This window comes from Pan paniscus, chromosome 16, assembly GCF_029289425.2.
Source record: "Pan paniscus chromosome 16, NHGRI_mPanPan1-v2.0_pri, whole genome shotgun sequence".
NCBI classification, from domain to species: domain Eukaryota; kingdom Metazoa; phylum Chordata; class Mammalia; order Primates; family Hominidae; genus Pan; species Pan paniscus.
The window spans coordinates 29,590,807-29,607,080 of record NC_073265.2 but is presented as its reverse complement, the minus strand read 5'-3'; the positions used below and the strand labels follow the sequence as shown (position 1 = coordinate 29,607,080).

The following is a 16,274-nucleotide window of genomic DNA, read 5'->3' as shown; positions in this document are numbered from 1 at the left end:
CAGGGCTAGAGAGGCAGGCTGGATTTCCTGCTGATGTGGATTGCCTGCTGTTGGTTTGGGCCATTCTAGGTATAAGGTAATGTTTTAGATTACTGCTGGGTTCTTCTGGGCCTGGCAACATAAAGAACAAATCTAATCAATGCATCAGCTGCTGTGGCTCATTCACCTTCCTGAAGTGTTGTGTGGCCACAGCCTGCAAGAATATGACCTGGAAATCCCCAAGTAGGGCCCTCGGGTGTGCCCAAATCCCTCTTGCCCACCCATCCACCCCTCTGCATTCTAACATTTCAGTGGTTGTGTTCAGGCAAAGTGTCTTCTGCTCATGCTTGGGAGGAAGAGTTCCCTTGACCTCCCTGTGGCTCATTGTCCCTGAGGATACCAGGGCTCTCTCAGCCTGGCTGCATGATGACAGAGGGACACCATTATCAGAGAAACCAGGGCTGATGAGCAGCTCTAGGTCAGAGAGGCCGAATGCTACCTGGACATGAAGAGAGAGGTCCCAGCAGACCCCCTGGGGACAGGTTCAAATTAGGTTCCAGCTTCCCCTTCCTGGTGTCAGGAGTTACTCATCTTGATTTATTTATCTTGCAAAGGAGCCAAGGTATCCTGCCGTACCTGCCTATTGCCTTCTGTCTCTTCCACAACTCCCATGTCTCTTTTCGGTTTCTGCTCCACTTCTCATGGGCTACTTGGAGTAGGAAGTAGGTCTCAATAATAAAAAACTAAATAAAACAAAAACATCATCTGATTTGCCTCCAGCTCTGCCACAGACTATTTGGCCCTGGAACAATCCCTTCCCTTTCCTGATACTCCCCTGTAAAATAGCCTAGATCAGTAGCTTTCATATTACATTCTGTGAAGCTGCCAGGAGCCAGAGGGGTTCCCCAGATACCCGGAGAGGCTGCAGTGGAAAGAGAGGCTGAGCTGACTCCACCCCCAACACCCAGCGCCCACCAGAGTAGCTGCCTTTTACCTGTTTTATATATTGTTTTTCCACACAGAGCTTCTTTGAAGAAAGAGTCCTGAGGCTACAAAATTTGAAAACTGCTGGAATAAATGATCGCCAAGGCCCCTTCCAGTCTGAGACGCTTGGTCTTCTGAAGCCCAGCTCAAGTTTTTCCTCCTCCAGAAAGCCTTTCTTGTTACCCAGTCCTGGGTACTTGAGCTCCAACAATAATGATGATGGCAGGCATATGGTGCCGTCGGTGAGCCATCCGATGCCTGCATGTGTACATAAGCTGTCTCCCCAGCTAGAAGGTGAGCTCTTTGAGGGTGGTGTTCAATTTTTCTTCCACACCTCTGTCCCCTTGTAATACCATATGCAAAGTAGGTGTTCAATAAACATGTTGATGCCACCTGGTGTCATGAGCTCTCACATGGGATAAAACTTCCCCACCAGGAAGTTTGGGAAGGAGGAACCAGCCTTTGGTCTGCTTAACGCTCCACAGAGAGACTTGTCCTTAAAAAGCTGGGGACCCTAACCTGGGAAGCAGCTTCAGACTCATACACTTCCCAAAGGGCAGGTCTGAGTTCCTGCCTTGATTGGATTTGGCTTCACCTCTTCTGCCCCTCAGTACCTCTTCTGGTGGGGCCTCTTATACACTGTGGCTGTAGAAGAGGCACGGTCCTGAAGCCTGGGAATCAGGTCAGCTAGGACGCCCCAGGGCCAGCAGACATCTCAGCCAGATTCCAGAGGGAGGCACGGGGGAGATGGAGAGGAACTCCTGGGTTTTTTTGGAATACAGCTCTCTCAGGAAGTGGAGGCCCAAAGCGGGTGGCTGGGTTCAGTCAGAGACACCAGAGAAAGCAGATTGGAGGAGGGTGCTAGCGGTGAAAGAAGGCAGGTAGCCAAAGGGAAACTGGAGGTTGTAGTGGTGGAATGAAACCGCTCTGCCATTTAGTGGCTAAGTGACCCTGAGGTCAGTTCATCTTACTTAGTCTCAATGTCTTTACCTATAAATTGGGGGCAAAAGAACCTGACCAATGTCAGGCTACCCTGTAGTGAAGTAGTGAGATAGATTCCAAGGAGACTAAAATGTGCAGAGATGGAAAGGATTATTACTGTTTATTAACACAGGAAAGCACAGGAGCCTGCTTCCAAAGAGGGACTGTCCCGTAATTGAGAGATGCTCCAAGGCTGACCATCCTCCTTCTCCTGCTGCACACCCAGCAGCCATCTATGGCTGGATTTGGAGAATTTCTGGTCAAACCGGTGAGTATGAGGAGAGCAGGGCAGTTGGGGAGAGAGGTCCCAGCCCAATTCTGCCCAGAGAAGCTCCCAAAAGAGAGGGAAGTGTCCTGATGAAGAGCCCATGAAAGGGGTGAGACCCAGGAAGCTGTGGAGATTGCTGCGGGCTCCTCTGGTCAGTAAGGAACCCTGACAAGATCCCTAGGATGGGGGTCCCTTAGTCTCACTGAAGTTCTTGTAACTTGGGATGGGGGCCAGGTCAGCCTCCTCTGATACCCGAAGCTACACATCTGGCCTTCCCCACTTCTAGAGGAGGGGTCTTAGATGGTGCTGTGGGAGCAGACAAGCTCTCAGCAGGTCACAAGCAGGTCCCCTCCAAAACCCCTCCTGCTGGAATCCTCCAGATGTGAGGAGTAGGAGCAGACAGATCAAGGCTGGGACATCTGGCAGGGTTTAACATCCACAGCTGGAGGGTGAGACCTCTCCCTGTGGATCTGGAGAAATACCTTCGGGCTCCAGCCTATTGCTGCCCTTGCCTTGTCATCCCTGACAGGGTTCCGCGCCCTGTCCAGCCTCCCCGGGTCCCCCTCAGCTGCTATAGCCTGACGTGTGAGTGCTGGGCCTGCGCAGCCAAACATCTGGCAGGTCTGGCTGGCTATTGGGCAGCACCACAGGGCTGCCATCCCCTGGCCCCCCTCGGCCCTTCCAGGACAAGCTGCTGTGATGGGAAGCGGGCAATGATGGGTCATACACTGTCTCCCTCAGCGCCAGCCACAGGGTGTCCCGCTTCCCATTGAGCTGGCCTCGCTCAAGGACTGGCTGCCCAGTGTCATCCAGGTCATCTGGGGACAAACCCACGGAATCTGGTACACGGGCACTGGGCTCAGAGGTGCTTAGGCAGGTCTCATCAGAGACGCTGAGCCCCTCCAGGGTGCTGGCTGAGGAACAGAAGCCATCAGGAGGATCTGCAGCCTTGGCCTTAGGAGAGTGGGCTGGGGCTTCTGGTGAGGCTGGCAGGGGCTCAGCCTCCTCCCCTTGGGAGTCCTGCCTGGCCCGGATTTTGGGGCTGGGGCCAGCCTGCTTATAGGGGGAGGAGGTCTGCAGGGCAGGGCACTGGCTGAAGACTGCCTGGTGGTCCAGCAGCAGCTCCCTTGGGGAGGCAGGGGCTGGTGGGGGCCGGGAACAGCAGGGACCATCATGGAGCTGCAGATCCTCAGAGAGTACTGAGGGCCGGTGGGACAGCTTGCTGGTGGCTGTGCTGGTGTCAAAGCTGGGGCTCCGACGCCGTGCCAGGGGCTGTAGCTCATATTGCTCTGAGCAGGACCCGGGCATCCCTCCCACTGACCCTGGTCGTGGGCGGCCTGCCTTCTCCCCACCAGGGTCCCCAGTACCAGCATCCCATGGCAGGTGGGCACAGGGCCAGAGGATCTGCCCACAGTTCTTCTCTGGCCCGAAGAAACAGCAGAGAGATTGGAAGAAGAAGCTGGCAAAGCCACAACTGACGCATTTGACCATCATGAGGATGATGCCCAGCTTGCGATAGAGCAGCACTGTGGCAGGCAGCATGAGCACGCCTGCCGCAAACAGGGCTGCAGCCCCCACGGCTGTGGCGCAGCTGGTCTGGCGCAGAGAGAAGGCCACACGGCTCAGGCGGTCAGGGTGTGGACACAGGTGATAGGAGATGCAGTAGTTGACAGTGAAGTCTACTGAGAGGCCCACTGAGGCAGAGAGAAACAGGGCCTCGGCAGTGTTGAGCTGCCACTCGAGGAGAACCAGGAGTCCTACAGTGAGCAGCACGGTGCCTGCCACAGCTGCCACGGAGAATAGGCTGAGGGGAACATTCCAGGTGCCCAGGAGCAGTGTGGCAAAGGCCAGCGCCAAAGCCAGGCCCAGCACCACAGCAGGCTCAGTGCTCAGGCTGTGCTGCAGGCTATACAGCTCTAGACGGCTAGTGAACCAACCACGGCGGAGGCCTGGAGGTGCCATGCCCAGCTCCGCTGCCAGCCAGTGGCTGACCTCATTGTAGAAGAGTTGGGTCTGGTTGTAGTCCGGACTGTTCCGGAAGTTGGTCTGGAATTGCAGGACCAGGGCGGCCAGGCTGCCATGGGCATCAAAGCGGAGTCCCAGGTCCTGGGTGCCATCGGGGCCTTGCTCCAGAGCCATCATTTTCAGGCAGTGCAGGAAAAACTGGGGGGCCCAGGGGAAGTCCGAGTGGCCGCAGCAGAGGTCAGGCCCCAGGCGGGCGCAGCCGGGGCTCTCCATCCAGCGCTGGAGGGTCTCCACGAAACACAGCGTGGGCCAGCCTTCCTGCAGGGTGTCGAAGAAGCTCTGATTCCGGGCCCGGTGACAGAGTGCCAGCAGCCAGCGCTGGGCCTCAGGGCCGCTGGCCGAGAAGGCAGGGTCCCTCACCAGGCTGCTGTTGCTACGAGGGTCCAGAGGGTCGCCAGTGTCCACAGGCAGGACGCCCCACACCAAAACCACGGGCATGTGGCCGCCCTCGCCCTGCGACAGCTGCTCGAACAGGAACAGCTGGCGATACTCCGCGTCGAAGCGCTCGAAGGGGTGGCTGGGCCGGAAGACCTGGCCGCCGGGTGGCGGCAGCGTGGGCAGCCGCAGGCGGGGGCTGACTCCGGCGATGTAGGCGCCCCCTGCCGCCAGTGCTGCGAACCAGCAGATCCAGATGTAGCGGAACTTGATGACGCCGCAGGGCAGCAGGCGCTGGAAGAGCAGACGCGAGGTGCCAGCCGCCGCCCTCCGCAGGCCGCGGAGCCGCCGGTGCAGCGCCAGCAGTAGCCGCCGGGGTGCGCTGCCCTCCCACCGGCCCCGCGCCCGGCGCGCACAGCCGCGCGCCAGGTAGCGCTCGTGGAGTACGGCGGAGGCGGGCAGCCAGACCAGCGTGAGCGCCAGGTGCACCAGCACAGCCGTGCCCATGAAGAGGGCGAGGCAGCGAACGGCCGGCAAGCGGCTCAGGTAGCTGGCGTAGAAGGCCGCGCTCGTGGTGAGGCCGGAGACCAGCAGCAGGTAGCCGAAGTGGTGCATGGTGCGGCCCACGCGCTGCGCCAGCCCCCCCGACGGCAGCTGGCTCTTGCTAAGGCGCCACAGGTCGAAGAAGATGAGCGTGTGGTTGGCGCAGACGCTGCTCAGCAGGAGGAGGGCTGCCAGATTGACGAAGGGGAAGTAGGCCATGCGGAAGGCCACCTGGTAAAGGAAGAAGGCCACCAGCAGTGAGCCCAGCACCCCCAGCAGCACCATGAGCGTGAGGAAGAGTGAGCGCAGGTACAGGGCGATGCCGAAGAAGATGGCAACCAGAGCCAGCAAGGGGTACACCGTGTCCTGGACCAGGAAGTGCCTCAGCAGCTCCTGCTTGAGGCCCAGGTCCATGCCAGTGACAGAGGTGTAGTTGTCAGCAAGCCCCCAGGGGGTGGCCAGCCGGTCCAGGTAGATGTCCATGAGGGAAGCACCCTTTGGGGTGGGCAGGAAGAGCAGGCTGTACTTGAGGGAAGGCACCTGGTAGTCAGTGGTCTGGGGACTCAGAAAGTCCCTGTCAAGCAGAAAGTGCAGGAGTTGGTAGATGGCACTACTCTGGGAGCACTTGGTGGGAACCTGGGCACAGCGTGGGGACTTGTTCTGCCCGGGTCCCAGACAAGAGGGCACCAGGGCGCCACTGTGGTAGTAGAGGGCACAGGTCCGAAGCAGGGCCAGTGTGCGGGCTGCGTCAGCTTGGGTAGTGTCCAGGCAGGAGGAGCGGTTGGAGAGCACAGCCAGATAGTTGCCCAGGGACCAGCTGGGGCAGCATTGGTTGGCTGCTGTCCGCTGGCACAGAGCCCCGAAGCTGGTATGGGAGCGGATCTGTAGGGCACACGCAGGAGGGGAGAGTTCAGGGGCAGCCCAAGGGCTCAGGTTTTCCCAGTCCTATACAAGGCTCTCTCATCTCCTTTCACACTACAGGGCAAGCGCAGAGAGGGATCTTGACAGCCTGGTGAGATAGGCTTGTCTCCCAGCTGCCTTTGGCTCCTGGCCCAGGTGCCAGCAGCTACATCTTGACTTCATCAAAGAGGAGCCTCAGGGATGCTGCCCAAGGCTTCAGCCTCAGAGACCCTGCTGTAAGGGCCCCTGTAGGTCACACACCCCAACTCCGCGTAAAAGTGGAGGTAGCAGCCACAGATAGAACAGGGCCAAGGGTCCAAGGAGCTGAAGCAAGCAATGGGAAGAGTGGAGGCCAAAACATTCCAGGTTCAGGGTCACTGCCAAACCCCAGCTCCCCTCTGTCCACTGCACCACTTAAACCCTCTTAGGGCCAGGGCTGTTTCTTTTTCAAATCTCATGCCTCCTTTTTTCTCCTTTCCTGTTGTTGACATCACAACAGCTGACGTAGTACAGAGAACACTGACCTGGGAGTCAGAGGCCCTTGCTCTGCCACTAACTGGCTGCGTAACCTTGGGCCTGAGATCATGGTGGCAACACAGTACTTATTGAGAGATTACTATTGCCAGTCATTATGCTGTATTTTTTCAACTTCTATCTCATTTAACTGTCACAACATCCCTGTGAGGAAAGTACGTTTATCATCCCCATTTAGCGCTTATGAAGCCTGAGGGACTGAGACGTTAAGAAACATGCCTGAAGTCACACAGCAAGACAGCCTTAGAGCTGGCCTTGAATTCAGACATCTGACTCTATAACACATGTTCTTAACCAGTCTTTTGGTACTTAGGATATCCTCGTGTGAAGTGGGGGGCTGGGCTACTGCGTGGTTTTCACACCATTTTTAGCAGCAAACCTTTCTTCAGATGTTATTGTATATGATTCTCCAGTTAGCATAATTGGATTGGCACTGCTCAGGTTGATGGGGGCTGAGGCCTTGAAGCCCACAGTCTCAGCTCCCTGGGCCAGGGCCTCCTCACCCGCTCTGGAGGGCCCTTTCAGGACCTTTTGGAAACCCGCAGTCCCTGCATGGGCTCGCTTCCAGCACTTCTATCTTGGCTCTTCTAAAAACAGCCGACTCTTCTTTTCCCACCCCAACCTGGAGCCTCTCAGCAGGGTTGGAATAATTTTCTAAGCAGGGAATGCTCTTCCCCAGTCCACCCCCTGGCAGTCCTGGCTCAGCTGTATTTCCTTGGGATCAGTTCCCTCATGTCCTTAGTTCCTCCCAAACCCCTGGCACCTCCCCCACCAGCTCACCTGGTCCTGTTCCATGCGACACATGGAATGGATGGCATGCAGGTTCCATAGGCTGCCCGAGGAGGTGGACATGAACACCAGCTTTGCATAGCTCTTCTCTGCAACATACCCCCCCAACCCGGAGCTCAGTCCTTTGGCCCCAGGCCCTGGGTCCTCCAAAGGGAAGATGCTTACCCAGGGCCACATGAGGTTCAGATTCTCAGGCATCTCAAGCCTGTGCATGGACTGCCTGATCCTGTCCCTGTGCCTCACCCCAACCCAGCTTGACCCTGTCTGGCTGGAGCATCTGAGAACTCCCTTATCCCAGCTGTAACCCGGCTTCCTTGGCTTGACTGTGGCCAGCTGGCCACCTTCCCTTTCTGTCTGCCCAGATTTGTTCTGGGCCTGCCTGTCCTACTAGGTGGGGTGGGGACCACTATTAAAACCAGGACCTGGCCAGGCTGCAGCTTACCAGGGGGGCCACAGAAGAAGTTCTCTTGCCTTCTGTCCTCCAGGGGCTCCACCATTCTCCGAGGCCGGACAACGCTCTCCTGGGCACTGCCTCTGGGTGCAGGCCTCAGAGTGTTGTGGGAGCTCGAGCTGAAGTGGAGAGAATATCTATGCCAGGCACCATTAGGGTTGGAAGACTCAGAGGAGGCCAGAGACCACTCCCCAGGGAGCCTTCCTTGGCAAGCCCCTCTGACCTGCCTTGGGGTGGGTCACCCAATGTCCCCTTCCTGAAGATCTCATTCTTCCCTCTGCCACCCACAGTGAAAAGATGAGAGCCTGTTACCTGTTCAGCTCAAGGTCTGGGGAAAGGAAAAGCAGCTTCCTGGGGCCTGTGAGGGCTTGTAGTGCTCTCCAGACCACTAACTTGCTCCCAATGTCTGTGTCCCGTGGCTCAAAGCCCTGCAGGGAGGAGGGTGGAGAAGAACAGGTGGGCAGGGTAGGAGTTCTCCATTTGGATGCTTCTCAGCTCTGCCCCTTTGACTCCTCAGAGCAGGGAAGGCCAGCCCGCCTGCCTGAATTGTGGATGTGAGTCTGAACTTTATACCATCTCCCCAACTCTCTCTGGAGGTCAAGAGCCTACCATGGCTACCCTATCCCCAGGCTACCATGGCTACCCTACCTCCAACTTTCTGCCCCAGGCTGGGTCAAGGTGGCCAGGCCTGGGGACCCTGTCCCACCCCTTGGTTCCTCACCAGCAAAGGCTTGGAGAAGTCGGGCAGCCGGGCCCCCAACAGTCCAGCCAGGGTGCAGAGGAAGATGACAGCCAGACAGAGCATCAGCACGGCCACCGGCCACTCAGCAATCAGCTGGGAATAGCTGGGAAAGAGGGAGGAGTCCACATGAGTTGGGTGTGGTAGCAACGGGTGCTGAGCTCAGGCTCCACCCAGAAGGGGTGCTAGATAGAACAGAGAGCACGGGGAACAGGGCTAACTGGGCACCAGCCTGGTCACCCCTAGAGGTCCAGAGAAGGCCCAGGCCTACCTCTTTGGCATCTGGAAGGCTCGTTCCTGCCTGTGGAAGAGAAGAAAAGATGCTTGCTTGCCAGAGTTCTCTTGCAGAGGGCGTGTGTTGGGGGTGGAGGTGGGGTGGGAGTGGGTAGGTGAGGGATAACCCATGGTATTAACCCTTTTAGCGCTTTGCCACTCCCAAGTTCCAACCCTTACTTCCTGTTGCATCCAGTTGCCTCCTAAGAAAGGAGTCTAGAGCCCCGGCAGTCTGCCCCACTCTTAAGCCCCACCGCATTTTCCAGTGGCAGCTGGCAGGCTGCTGGACCCCTCCTTACCTGACGCTGACCACATGGTGCTGCACAGCGGGTGGCTTCCAGGTCCCATCGCGCTGTGAGGGGGCTGGAGAAGGGCTGAGGCTGGAGCCGTGGGAGCAGAGAGCTGCCCGATCCCCAAGTCCTGGCAGGGAACTGCCCCCCTGGTATTCCTGCAGTGCCCGGGGATAGGTGAAGTGGGCAGGGGCCAAGGGGCTGGATGGACCCACAGGCTGGAGGGTGGAAGTTGTTGGTGGGGGTCCTGAAGAGCTGGAAGGGTCCTCCAGGGGGCAGCTGTGGAGGGAGCAGCTTCTCTCTGGGCTTGCCTCAGGGGCCACAGCCTTGGTCTGGGTGCTAGGAAGAGAGGAGACAAGGAAGATTGGGGTGGGGGATGGTGGTGGGCCACCCCATGCCCCAGCATTATTCAGTTCAGTAAGACAAGACAAGGGGACAGGGACTCAGGGTTGATTTATTAGTAGTCCTGGGGGAGAAGTGAGAGGTGAGGAGGCCAGGGGCTCGAAGACTGCGCCCTCAACCTACCTCATGGAGACCATTCTCTCATTCACTCATTTTCCACACTCTCAAAAAACAATTGGCAGGCTGCTACATGCTAGGCCCTGTGCTAGACACTGAATGTGCTTTCACATATATGATTTTTTTTTTTTGGGATGGAGTCTCGCTCTGTCACCCAGGCTGGGGTGCAGTGGCGCTATCTCAGTTCACTGCAAGCTCCACCTCCTGGGTTCAAGCCATTCTCCTGCCTCAGCCTCCTGAGTAGCTGGGATTACAGGTGCCCGCCATCACAACTCGCTAATTTTTTTATTTTATTTTATTTTTTTTCAGTAGAGACGGGGTTTCACCGTGTTAGTCAGGATGGTCTCGATCTCCTCACCTTGTGATCCGCCCGCCTCGGCCTCCCAAAGTGCTAGGATTACAGGCGTGAGCCACCGCGCCCAGCCGATCTTACTCACTCCTTACAAAACCTCACAGAGGAGGTATTTTCTTCAACTGATAGATTTGAAAACAGGTTCAGTGACCGATGAAGAGCTGGTGCTCAAACCCAGTTCTTCCTACTTGCAGTCCTGTGCTCTTTCTGCTGCAGTCGTCTGCTCTTTCTCTTGCCAGACAGATTATTGAGCACGTGCTGCACTCCTAATTCCCATCTTAGAGCCTTGGAACTTTCTCTTCCCTCTGCCTGGGTTGCTCTATCCCCCCCGATAACTGCATGGCCCTCTTTTTTATTCTGGTCTTGTTTCAACTAGTACTACCTCAGAGAAGCCTTTCCTGACTACTCTCTCTAAAATAGTCACCCACCAGGTCTCAATCTCCCTATCTTGCTTTATATTTTTTTCATAGCATCTGTTGCAATTGAATATTATATTATAGAGTCGTTATGTTTATTGCCTATCTTTCATGTGGAATGTGAGTGCTGGGAGAACAGGGGTCTGTTGCATTTGTTCATCTCCATATCGCCAGTGCCTTGGTAGTGCCTTGCACACAGAAGGCGTCCTGGAAATGTTTGTTGACTGAGTGCTAGGCTGGCTGCTAATAGTGGTGCTAGGATGAAGAAGACCCGGTCCTTGCCTTCTAGGCACTCACAGTAGTTGGGAGGTGTTAACAGACCAACATGTTGAATGCTGTGAGTGGAGAAGTCACAGAGGGCTGAGGGAGCTCAGAGAGGGCCCAACTTTGACAGGGGGTGGGGTGGTCAGGGAAAGTTTGTGGAAGCAACTGCCATCCCTCCACCTACCCTGTCATGGGCCATGGAGCACGGAGCAGAAGATTTGCTTTGTAAGGATGTGCACAGTTGGGAGAGGGAGTTGGGACACCCCCTCACCCCAAGGAACTTGTCAGAAAAGAGTTAGCAAGAGTCTTTTCCCAAAATTACTCATAAGGGCAATACTCTGTGCATGTGTGCAGCCCCACTCCTTGGGTATAGGGAGAGGTGGAGTCTCAACCCCAGTGGCAGGATTGCAGACCCAGATTAGGAAAAGGTGGCTACAGAACAGAGTGCTCAGGGCCATGGGGGGTTCCCAGAGGGGTTCTGGACTGGTCAGCCTTGCAGAGCCCTGTCTTCTTCTCCCCTGCCTCTGCCTGGCTCACCCAGCCTGCTCACCAGAGTTTGTGTAGCTCCCAAGGAGAGCCAGATCTATGCGGAGCCAACCCTGGCTTCCAGTCCTGGCTGCTTCACTGCTGAAGGGGCTGTGAGCTGCAGTCCCAGCCTCAGTGGCAGATGGGCATTGCCCACAGAGGCTGAGTTCAGCCCAGAGACTGAGAAGAGGAACTAGGAAGGAAAAACATGCTCTTTCTTTCTTTCCCAGAAGGATGGCAGGCTGGCCCAGCAGTACAGGAGAGAATGACCCTCATGCTGAGGGTGAAATGGGGGAGCAGTGGAGGTGGGCTTCTGACTCGAACACCCTTTGGCTCTGGGGCCTTGGGAAAGACACACAATTCTTGGAGCATTGGCATCCTTGTCTGTTGAAGATATGAGATAATGCCCACCTGTTGGGTTTGGTGTGGGAATTAACTGATGTAACATATGTGAGGTTCCTGGCACAGGGTCTGTCACGTGGAAGACATGTTTGCTTTCCTGCCCCTTCCCACGGTCAGTGCAGCAGGGAGCATATACTTTTAGAAGTGTGTTTGTATTTACAATTTGTCCTCTTTTGGCACCTCAGATAATATATCTCCATTTTAGAACTTCTCACACCTTGAGAATCTCACTACCTATATAAATACTTGCCTTTTTGTTATCCAAAAGCTGCATTAAAATTTGATCTCATGATTTTAATCACTGATACTTATTTTTTACAAACTCAACATTTAGGAAAATAGGAATTTGACCAAAGTTGTTCTAAAGCAAGACCTCAGATGACTCCATAAAGTTAATAATGTAAGCAGCCAGTGTCCTGGCAGATAAAAGACTCTGTAGGCCAATCCCTGTGGGCCAGTGAGAAGGTGGATAAATGGCCTAGGTTGTGTGTGTAAGTGTGGACATAGACTTCTTTAAGATGTTAAATTCTGCGGGTTTTTCTTGAGCACTGTCCTGTGCTTTAGCATTGTCCTTGCTCCTAGAGGCCTGAAGATGACCCATCAGCCTTGGTCTCCCTCTTCAGAGCAGGACTTGCCTTCTAGAGGTCAGGAGAGTGGGGCAGCCTGGGTGGAGGTGGGGGGCCTGTTCCAGCTGCCCATGGCCTTAGATAACTGATCACTGGGCTTGTCTTAGGAGCCAGGGCCCCACTTGGAGTGTTGGTTTCTTTTGCATTAGGGGAAGCCAGCATTCCAGAGGATACTGGAGAAGAGTGGGTGCACTCTTGGTTACCCAGTTTGCTAAAACCTCCCAAGTCCACCCTTTTCCTTAGCTGGCTCTTGTTCAAGGGGGATCTTAGCCTCCACCACTGGTTTGCTTCTGCTGGAGTCTCCCTGGCCCCAGCTCCTTCCCTTTAACTCCTACTATTCCTCTTCAGGGACCTAGGATCAGCTGCCCCCAATCTCACCCTTCCTGACTGCGCCCACCATTATCAATGTGGCAGAATTTGAAACCTTCCATATTCTGACTGCTGTAGAGCCAGGCCTTTTCTTCAAAACTCCCATGAGAAAAACCGACCTCCACTCTTCTCAGAATAAAAGCTTTCTCTTGTCACCTCCTGCTGCCCTCTGATCTCAAGAGGCTCAGAAAAATAGGAGTTAAACACCCCAGGGCTACACAGGGGTTTTTTATTCTCACTCCCTCAGTTCCATGGCCCTCACTGGGATGAGTAACTTCCAGGGTTGCCTGCCTGGGCCTGCAGGCCTGTACGCCAAGTGAGTAGGGCAGGCAGGGGGATGGAAAGTGGGGATGCAGGCCTCATTTAAGAGGCCAGCATCCCAGCAATCAGGGCCTGGCTGACAGGCTCCTAGACACAGAGACCAAACCTGGAAGCCCCATAAGGGGCAAATGTATATCGCATTAACTATACCCCCAAGCCCACAGACACACAGCCAGGTGAACATCAGTGTGATCCCACAGAGTGGCCAGGACAGATGGGGGAGCAGCTCATATCACTAGGAAAATAAAAAGGTAATTTTAAAAACACAAAGTGTGAACTATTTCAAATTCCTCTCTAGCCAGTGTGTGTGCACATGCACATGTTGTGTGTGTGAGTTATTCACTGTTTATCTATCCACAGAGTGCTACTCAGATCAGCAGGAGCATTTTTGTGTTTCTTGAATCACATAAGCAAGTCCCTATGCCCGATTAGTGTCTATGGTCTCTGGAGAAGTCCAGAGAGGGGCCAGAGGCCCCAGGGAGTTTCTGGAAGAGAGCAAGTGGATCCTGTGCCCAGGGGAAATGAGACTGGACACGGCTGATCCTTGGCAAGATATCTGAGACAGCAAATGACTCTCCTGCCCCTTCTAGGGATGCTTCTGGCCCCAGGTCCTCGCTCTGTCCTGTCACTGCTCCATCTTTGATCAGGCCATAGTCCCAGGCAGGTCCCTGGTCTGGTGAATACACCCATCCTGTGTCTCACCTTCTTGAAGGCTTTGTGACTTTCAGACTGAAGAGTGGCTAAATCTATCCAGGCTAATGTGTTAACAATAAAGGGAAGAAAGCATTTCTCTCTACTTGTGGGGCTTTCTCCCCCTCTGGGGTACAGAATGTACATTTTAACTGGGGCATTCTGGAGACGATGTGTCCACTTCTGCTATTGCTATCAAGGAATGCCTTTTATTTCAGTCCAGGCAGGAAAGAGGCAGTGTCATGTCAGAGGAGGGATTCTGGGGGCGGCAGAGCCAGGCAGGGCACAGAAATTGCGCCATATTGCTACCTAGCTGGGCTGTTCCCTCACACATATGGTGGAGGAAGGGAGAAGAGAGGTGCTGAGATCTGGGCCCTCAGCAGGAAGGTGTCCCTCCTGTCCCACCAGTCTGGGGCTCCTCCAGGGGTGGTACAGGCCAGCGGCCTGAGCACCAAATCCTTCCCATCTTAGCGGCTCCAGCCAGTGTGGCTGCCACATGCACTGGAACCCACACGTGCACAGCTGGGGGCCATGCAGGGCAGGCAAGCGACTGATGGTGACAAAGACAGTCCCTGACGTGCCTGCCGAATGTCTGCCTTCCCCAGGACACCCGCCTTGGCGAGCCTCCCATCCGCGATTCACGCACACCTTCATGCACACTGGCACGCTGAAACCCGCACTGAGGTTACTGCGGGCTTGGGGCTTCCGGAGAAGACGCAGGGGCAGGGCCTAGAAGGAGGGGCCGGAGGAGCCAGGGAGTCCTGGCCTGAGAGGAGGGGTAGGAGCCGTGGGTGGGGCAGGTTCCCTAAGCAGGGAGGGCGATGGGGGCTGACACTAGGGGGTGTCAGGGAGCGAGGAAATTGACCCGGCAGGATGAGGGCGTGGCGAGGGGGGCCTGGAGCTTGGCGACCCCGGGAAGGGGCTCCGGGAGGGTCTGGGGAATGAATGGGGCAATATATGGCGGCTACTGGGGATACCTGGGGCGGGGAGGGTCTGGGAGGGTCTGTGATACGGATCTGCGGAGCTGTCCGCCCTACCTGTCCGGGGAGCCGCCGTCTGGGGCCAAGGGCTCCCCCTCGGGCCGTTGCTCCCCTTCCGGACCCGGGCCGGGAGCCGGACCGCTGCCGCCGCTGCTGCTGCTGCTGTCACCGTCCATGCCCGTGGGCGGCACCGCTGTCCGGGCGCTGGTGCTGAAGCCGCGGCGGCGGCGGCGGCGGCGGCGGCGGCGGCGGCGGTGGCGGCGGCAGCGGCGGCGGGGTGCTCGTGCGCATGCGTAGGCTCTGAGCGGGCCGGTCGCTGGGCGGGGCGAGGAGGAGCCCAGCCAATGGGCGCGGCTCCGCTGCCGGAGCGGAGCGCTCTGTCTCTAAGATCCCGGGGCTGCGGGTGTGAGCGCCCCTCTGCTCCCGCCAGGCCAGAGAGCCGCTGTTAGGAGTCCGGCCGTGTAACCCTTCCTAGCGGCCTCGGCCTTCCCGTAAGGAACCGGGGAGCGCGACACATGCAGAGATCCTCACAAATCAAAACGCAGACCCTTCCAGCCGAATAGAGGGCGAGCTCCACGCCCGCACTTCACCACGCTGGACGCCCCGGGTCGAGAGGCGGGCGGCTTCAGGCCTGCGAGGTTCCCGGCTCGCTCAGCGCCCTCCTCCCCTCCCCAGTGGGGCGAGGTATCAGGTTGGGTCTTTCTTCCCATCCTTCTGGACTTCGACTTGGACCTGGGTGTGCACCCCTTAGATGCGGAGCCCTGACTCCGTTACTCAAGTGCGCAGTCTGGTGAAGGAGGTGGGGGAAGAAGAGAGGCTCTCAGATCATCCCCAGCTCCTTCTCTTTCTTTTTTAAAATTTAAAAGGTTTATAAAGCAAACAAATCACAGTAAGCTAAGGTTAATTTTTGATTCAGGGGGCACATGTGCAGGTTTGTTATAAGGGTATATTGAGTGATCCCAGATCCTTTTTTATAGTCACCGCTGCCCCCCCACCCCACCTCAGCCTGGGAGATGCCCAATAGCCACTGACTCCAGGGCACTGGGAGGTGCCCAATAGCCACTGACTCCAGTGCCACCTCCCCCACCAGGGAGTAGCTGTGAGTAGAGCACATTTGGGTATGATGGACTGTGGACAGGCCTGGCTAAGGGGTCTAGAACTAGAATAGATATTGGCAGTGTGAGAAGCCTGGGGGGCTGGGAGTGGAGAGGATCCCGGATGTGGGATTTGACTAGGCAGAAAGGGTTTTACAGCAAGCAGGCTGTTCAGGGCCTGGTTACTTGTGCAGGGAGAGGCCTTGGTTGAAAACATGGGGCTGAGGAGAGAGTCAGGAACACTTGGACTATAGGTATCCCTAAAATGTGTGCCAATGCCAGTCCGTGTAAGACACAGGTCATAAGAAATGGGGTGGAAGAATCTAGAGGTGTAGAAGTGTTGGGTCTGCCCTGAATAGCTTATAGTTTGGTTGGAGAGATAAAGGGCCAGCCCATAAATTGCTGCCAATAGGCAAGATATGGTGAGGCCCATGAGGTGGTTGAGAAGGGGACAGTATGCAAAAAGGAAGGACCTCTTTCTTCCTAATAGGCCTTAGAGAAGGCTTCTTGGAGATGGTGGAGCTTCAGCTGGCTTGGAAGAAAGGGTGGGCTTTGAAATGTGGAGGTAGGAGAGAGGGAAGGCCT

The 16,274-nt window shown here is 56.1% G+C and overlaps 1 protein-coding gene across 1 annotated transcript; it reads right to left on the bottom strand.

Moving 5' to 3' along the window:
- Window positions 1-2,046: 2,046 nt before the first annotated feature.
- DISP2 (dispatched RND transporter family member 2) lies at window positions 2,047-14,886 on the bottom strand. Its single transcript, XM_003826571.5, has 8 exons — window positions 14,653-14,886; window positions 9,141-9,470; window positions 8,840-8,869; window positions 8,551-8,674; window positions 8,142-8,257; window positions 7,821-7,948; window positions 7,370-7,467; window positions 2,047-6,037 (listed from the first exon to the last, which is right to left on the bottom strand). The coding sequence occupies exons 1-8, from the start codon at window positions 14,769-14,771 to the stop codon at window positions 2,777-2,779; spliced, it is 4,206 nt and encodes a 1,401-aa protein (XP_003826619.4). The 5' UTR covers window positions 14,772-14,886; the 3' UTR covers window positions 2,047-2,776.
- Window positions 14,887-16,274: the final 1,388 nt, after the last annotated feature.

Bases quoted from the DNA above. Each gene is read 5' to 3' on its own strand.
- DISP2 (XM_003826571.5), bottom strand. From the start codon at position 14,771: ATGGACGGTGACAGCAGCAGCAGCAGCGGCGGCAGCGGTCCGGCTCCC. The intron at 9,471-14,652 runs GTAGGGCGGACA...CTCTCTTCCTAG, and splicing joins GACGGCGGCTCCCCGGACAG to CACCCAGACCAAGGCTGTGG. The intron at 8,870-9,140 runs GTAAGGAGGGGT...TCTCTTCCACAG, and splicing joins CACCATGTGGTCAGCGTCAG to GCAGGAACGAGCCTTCCAGA.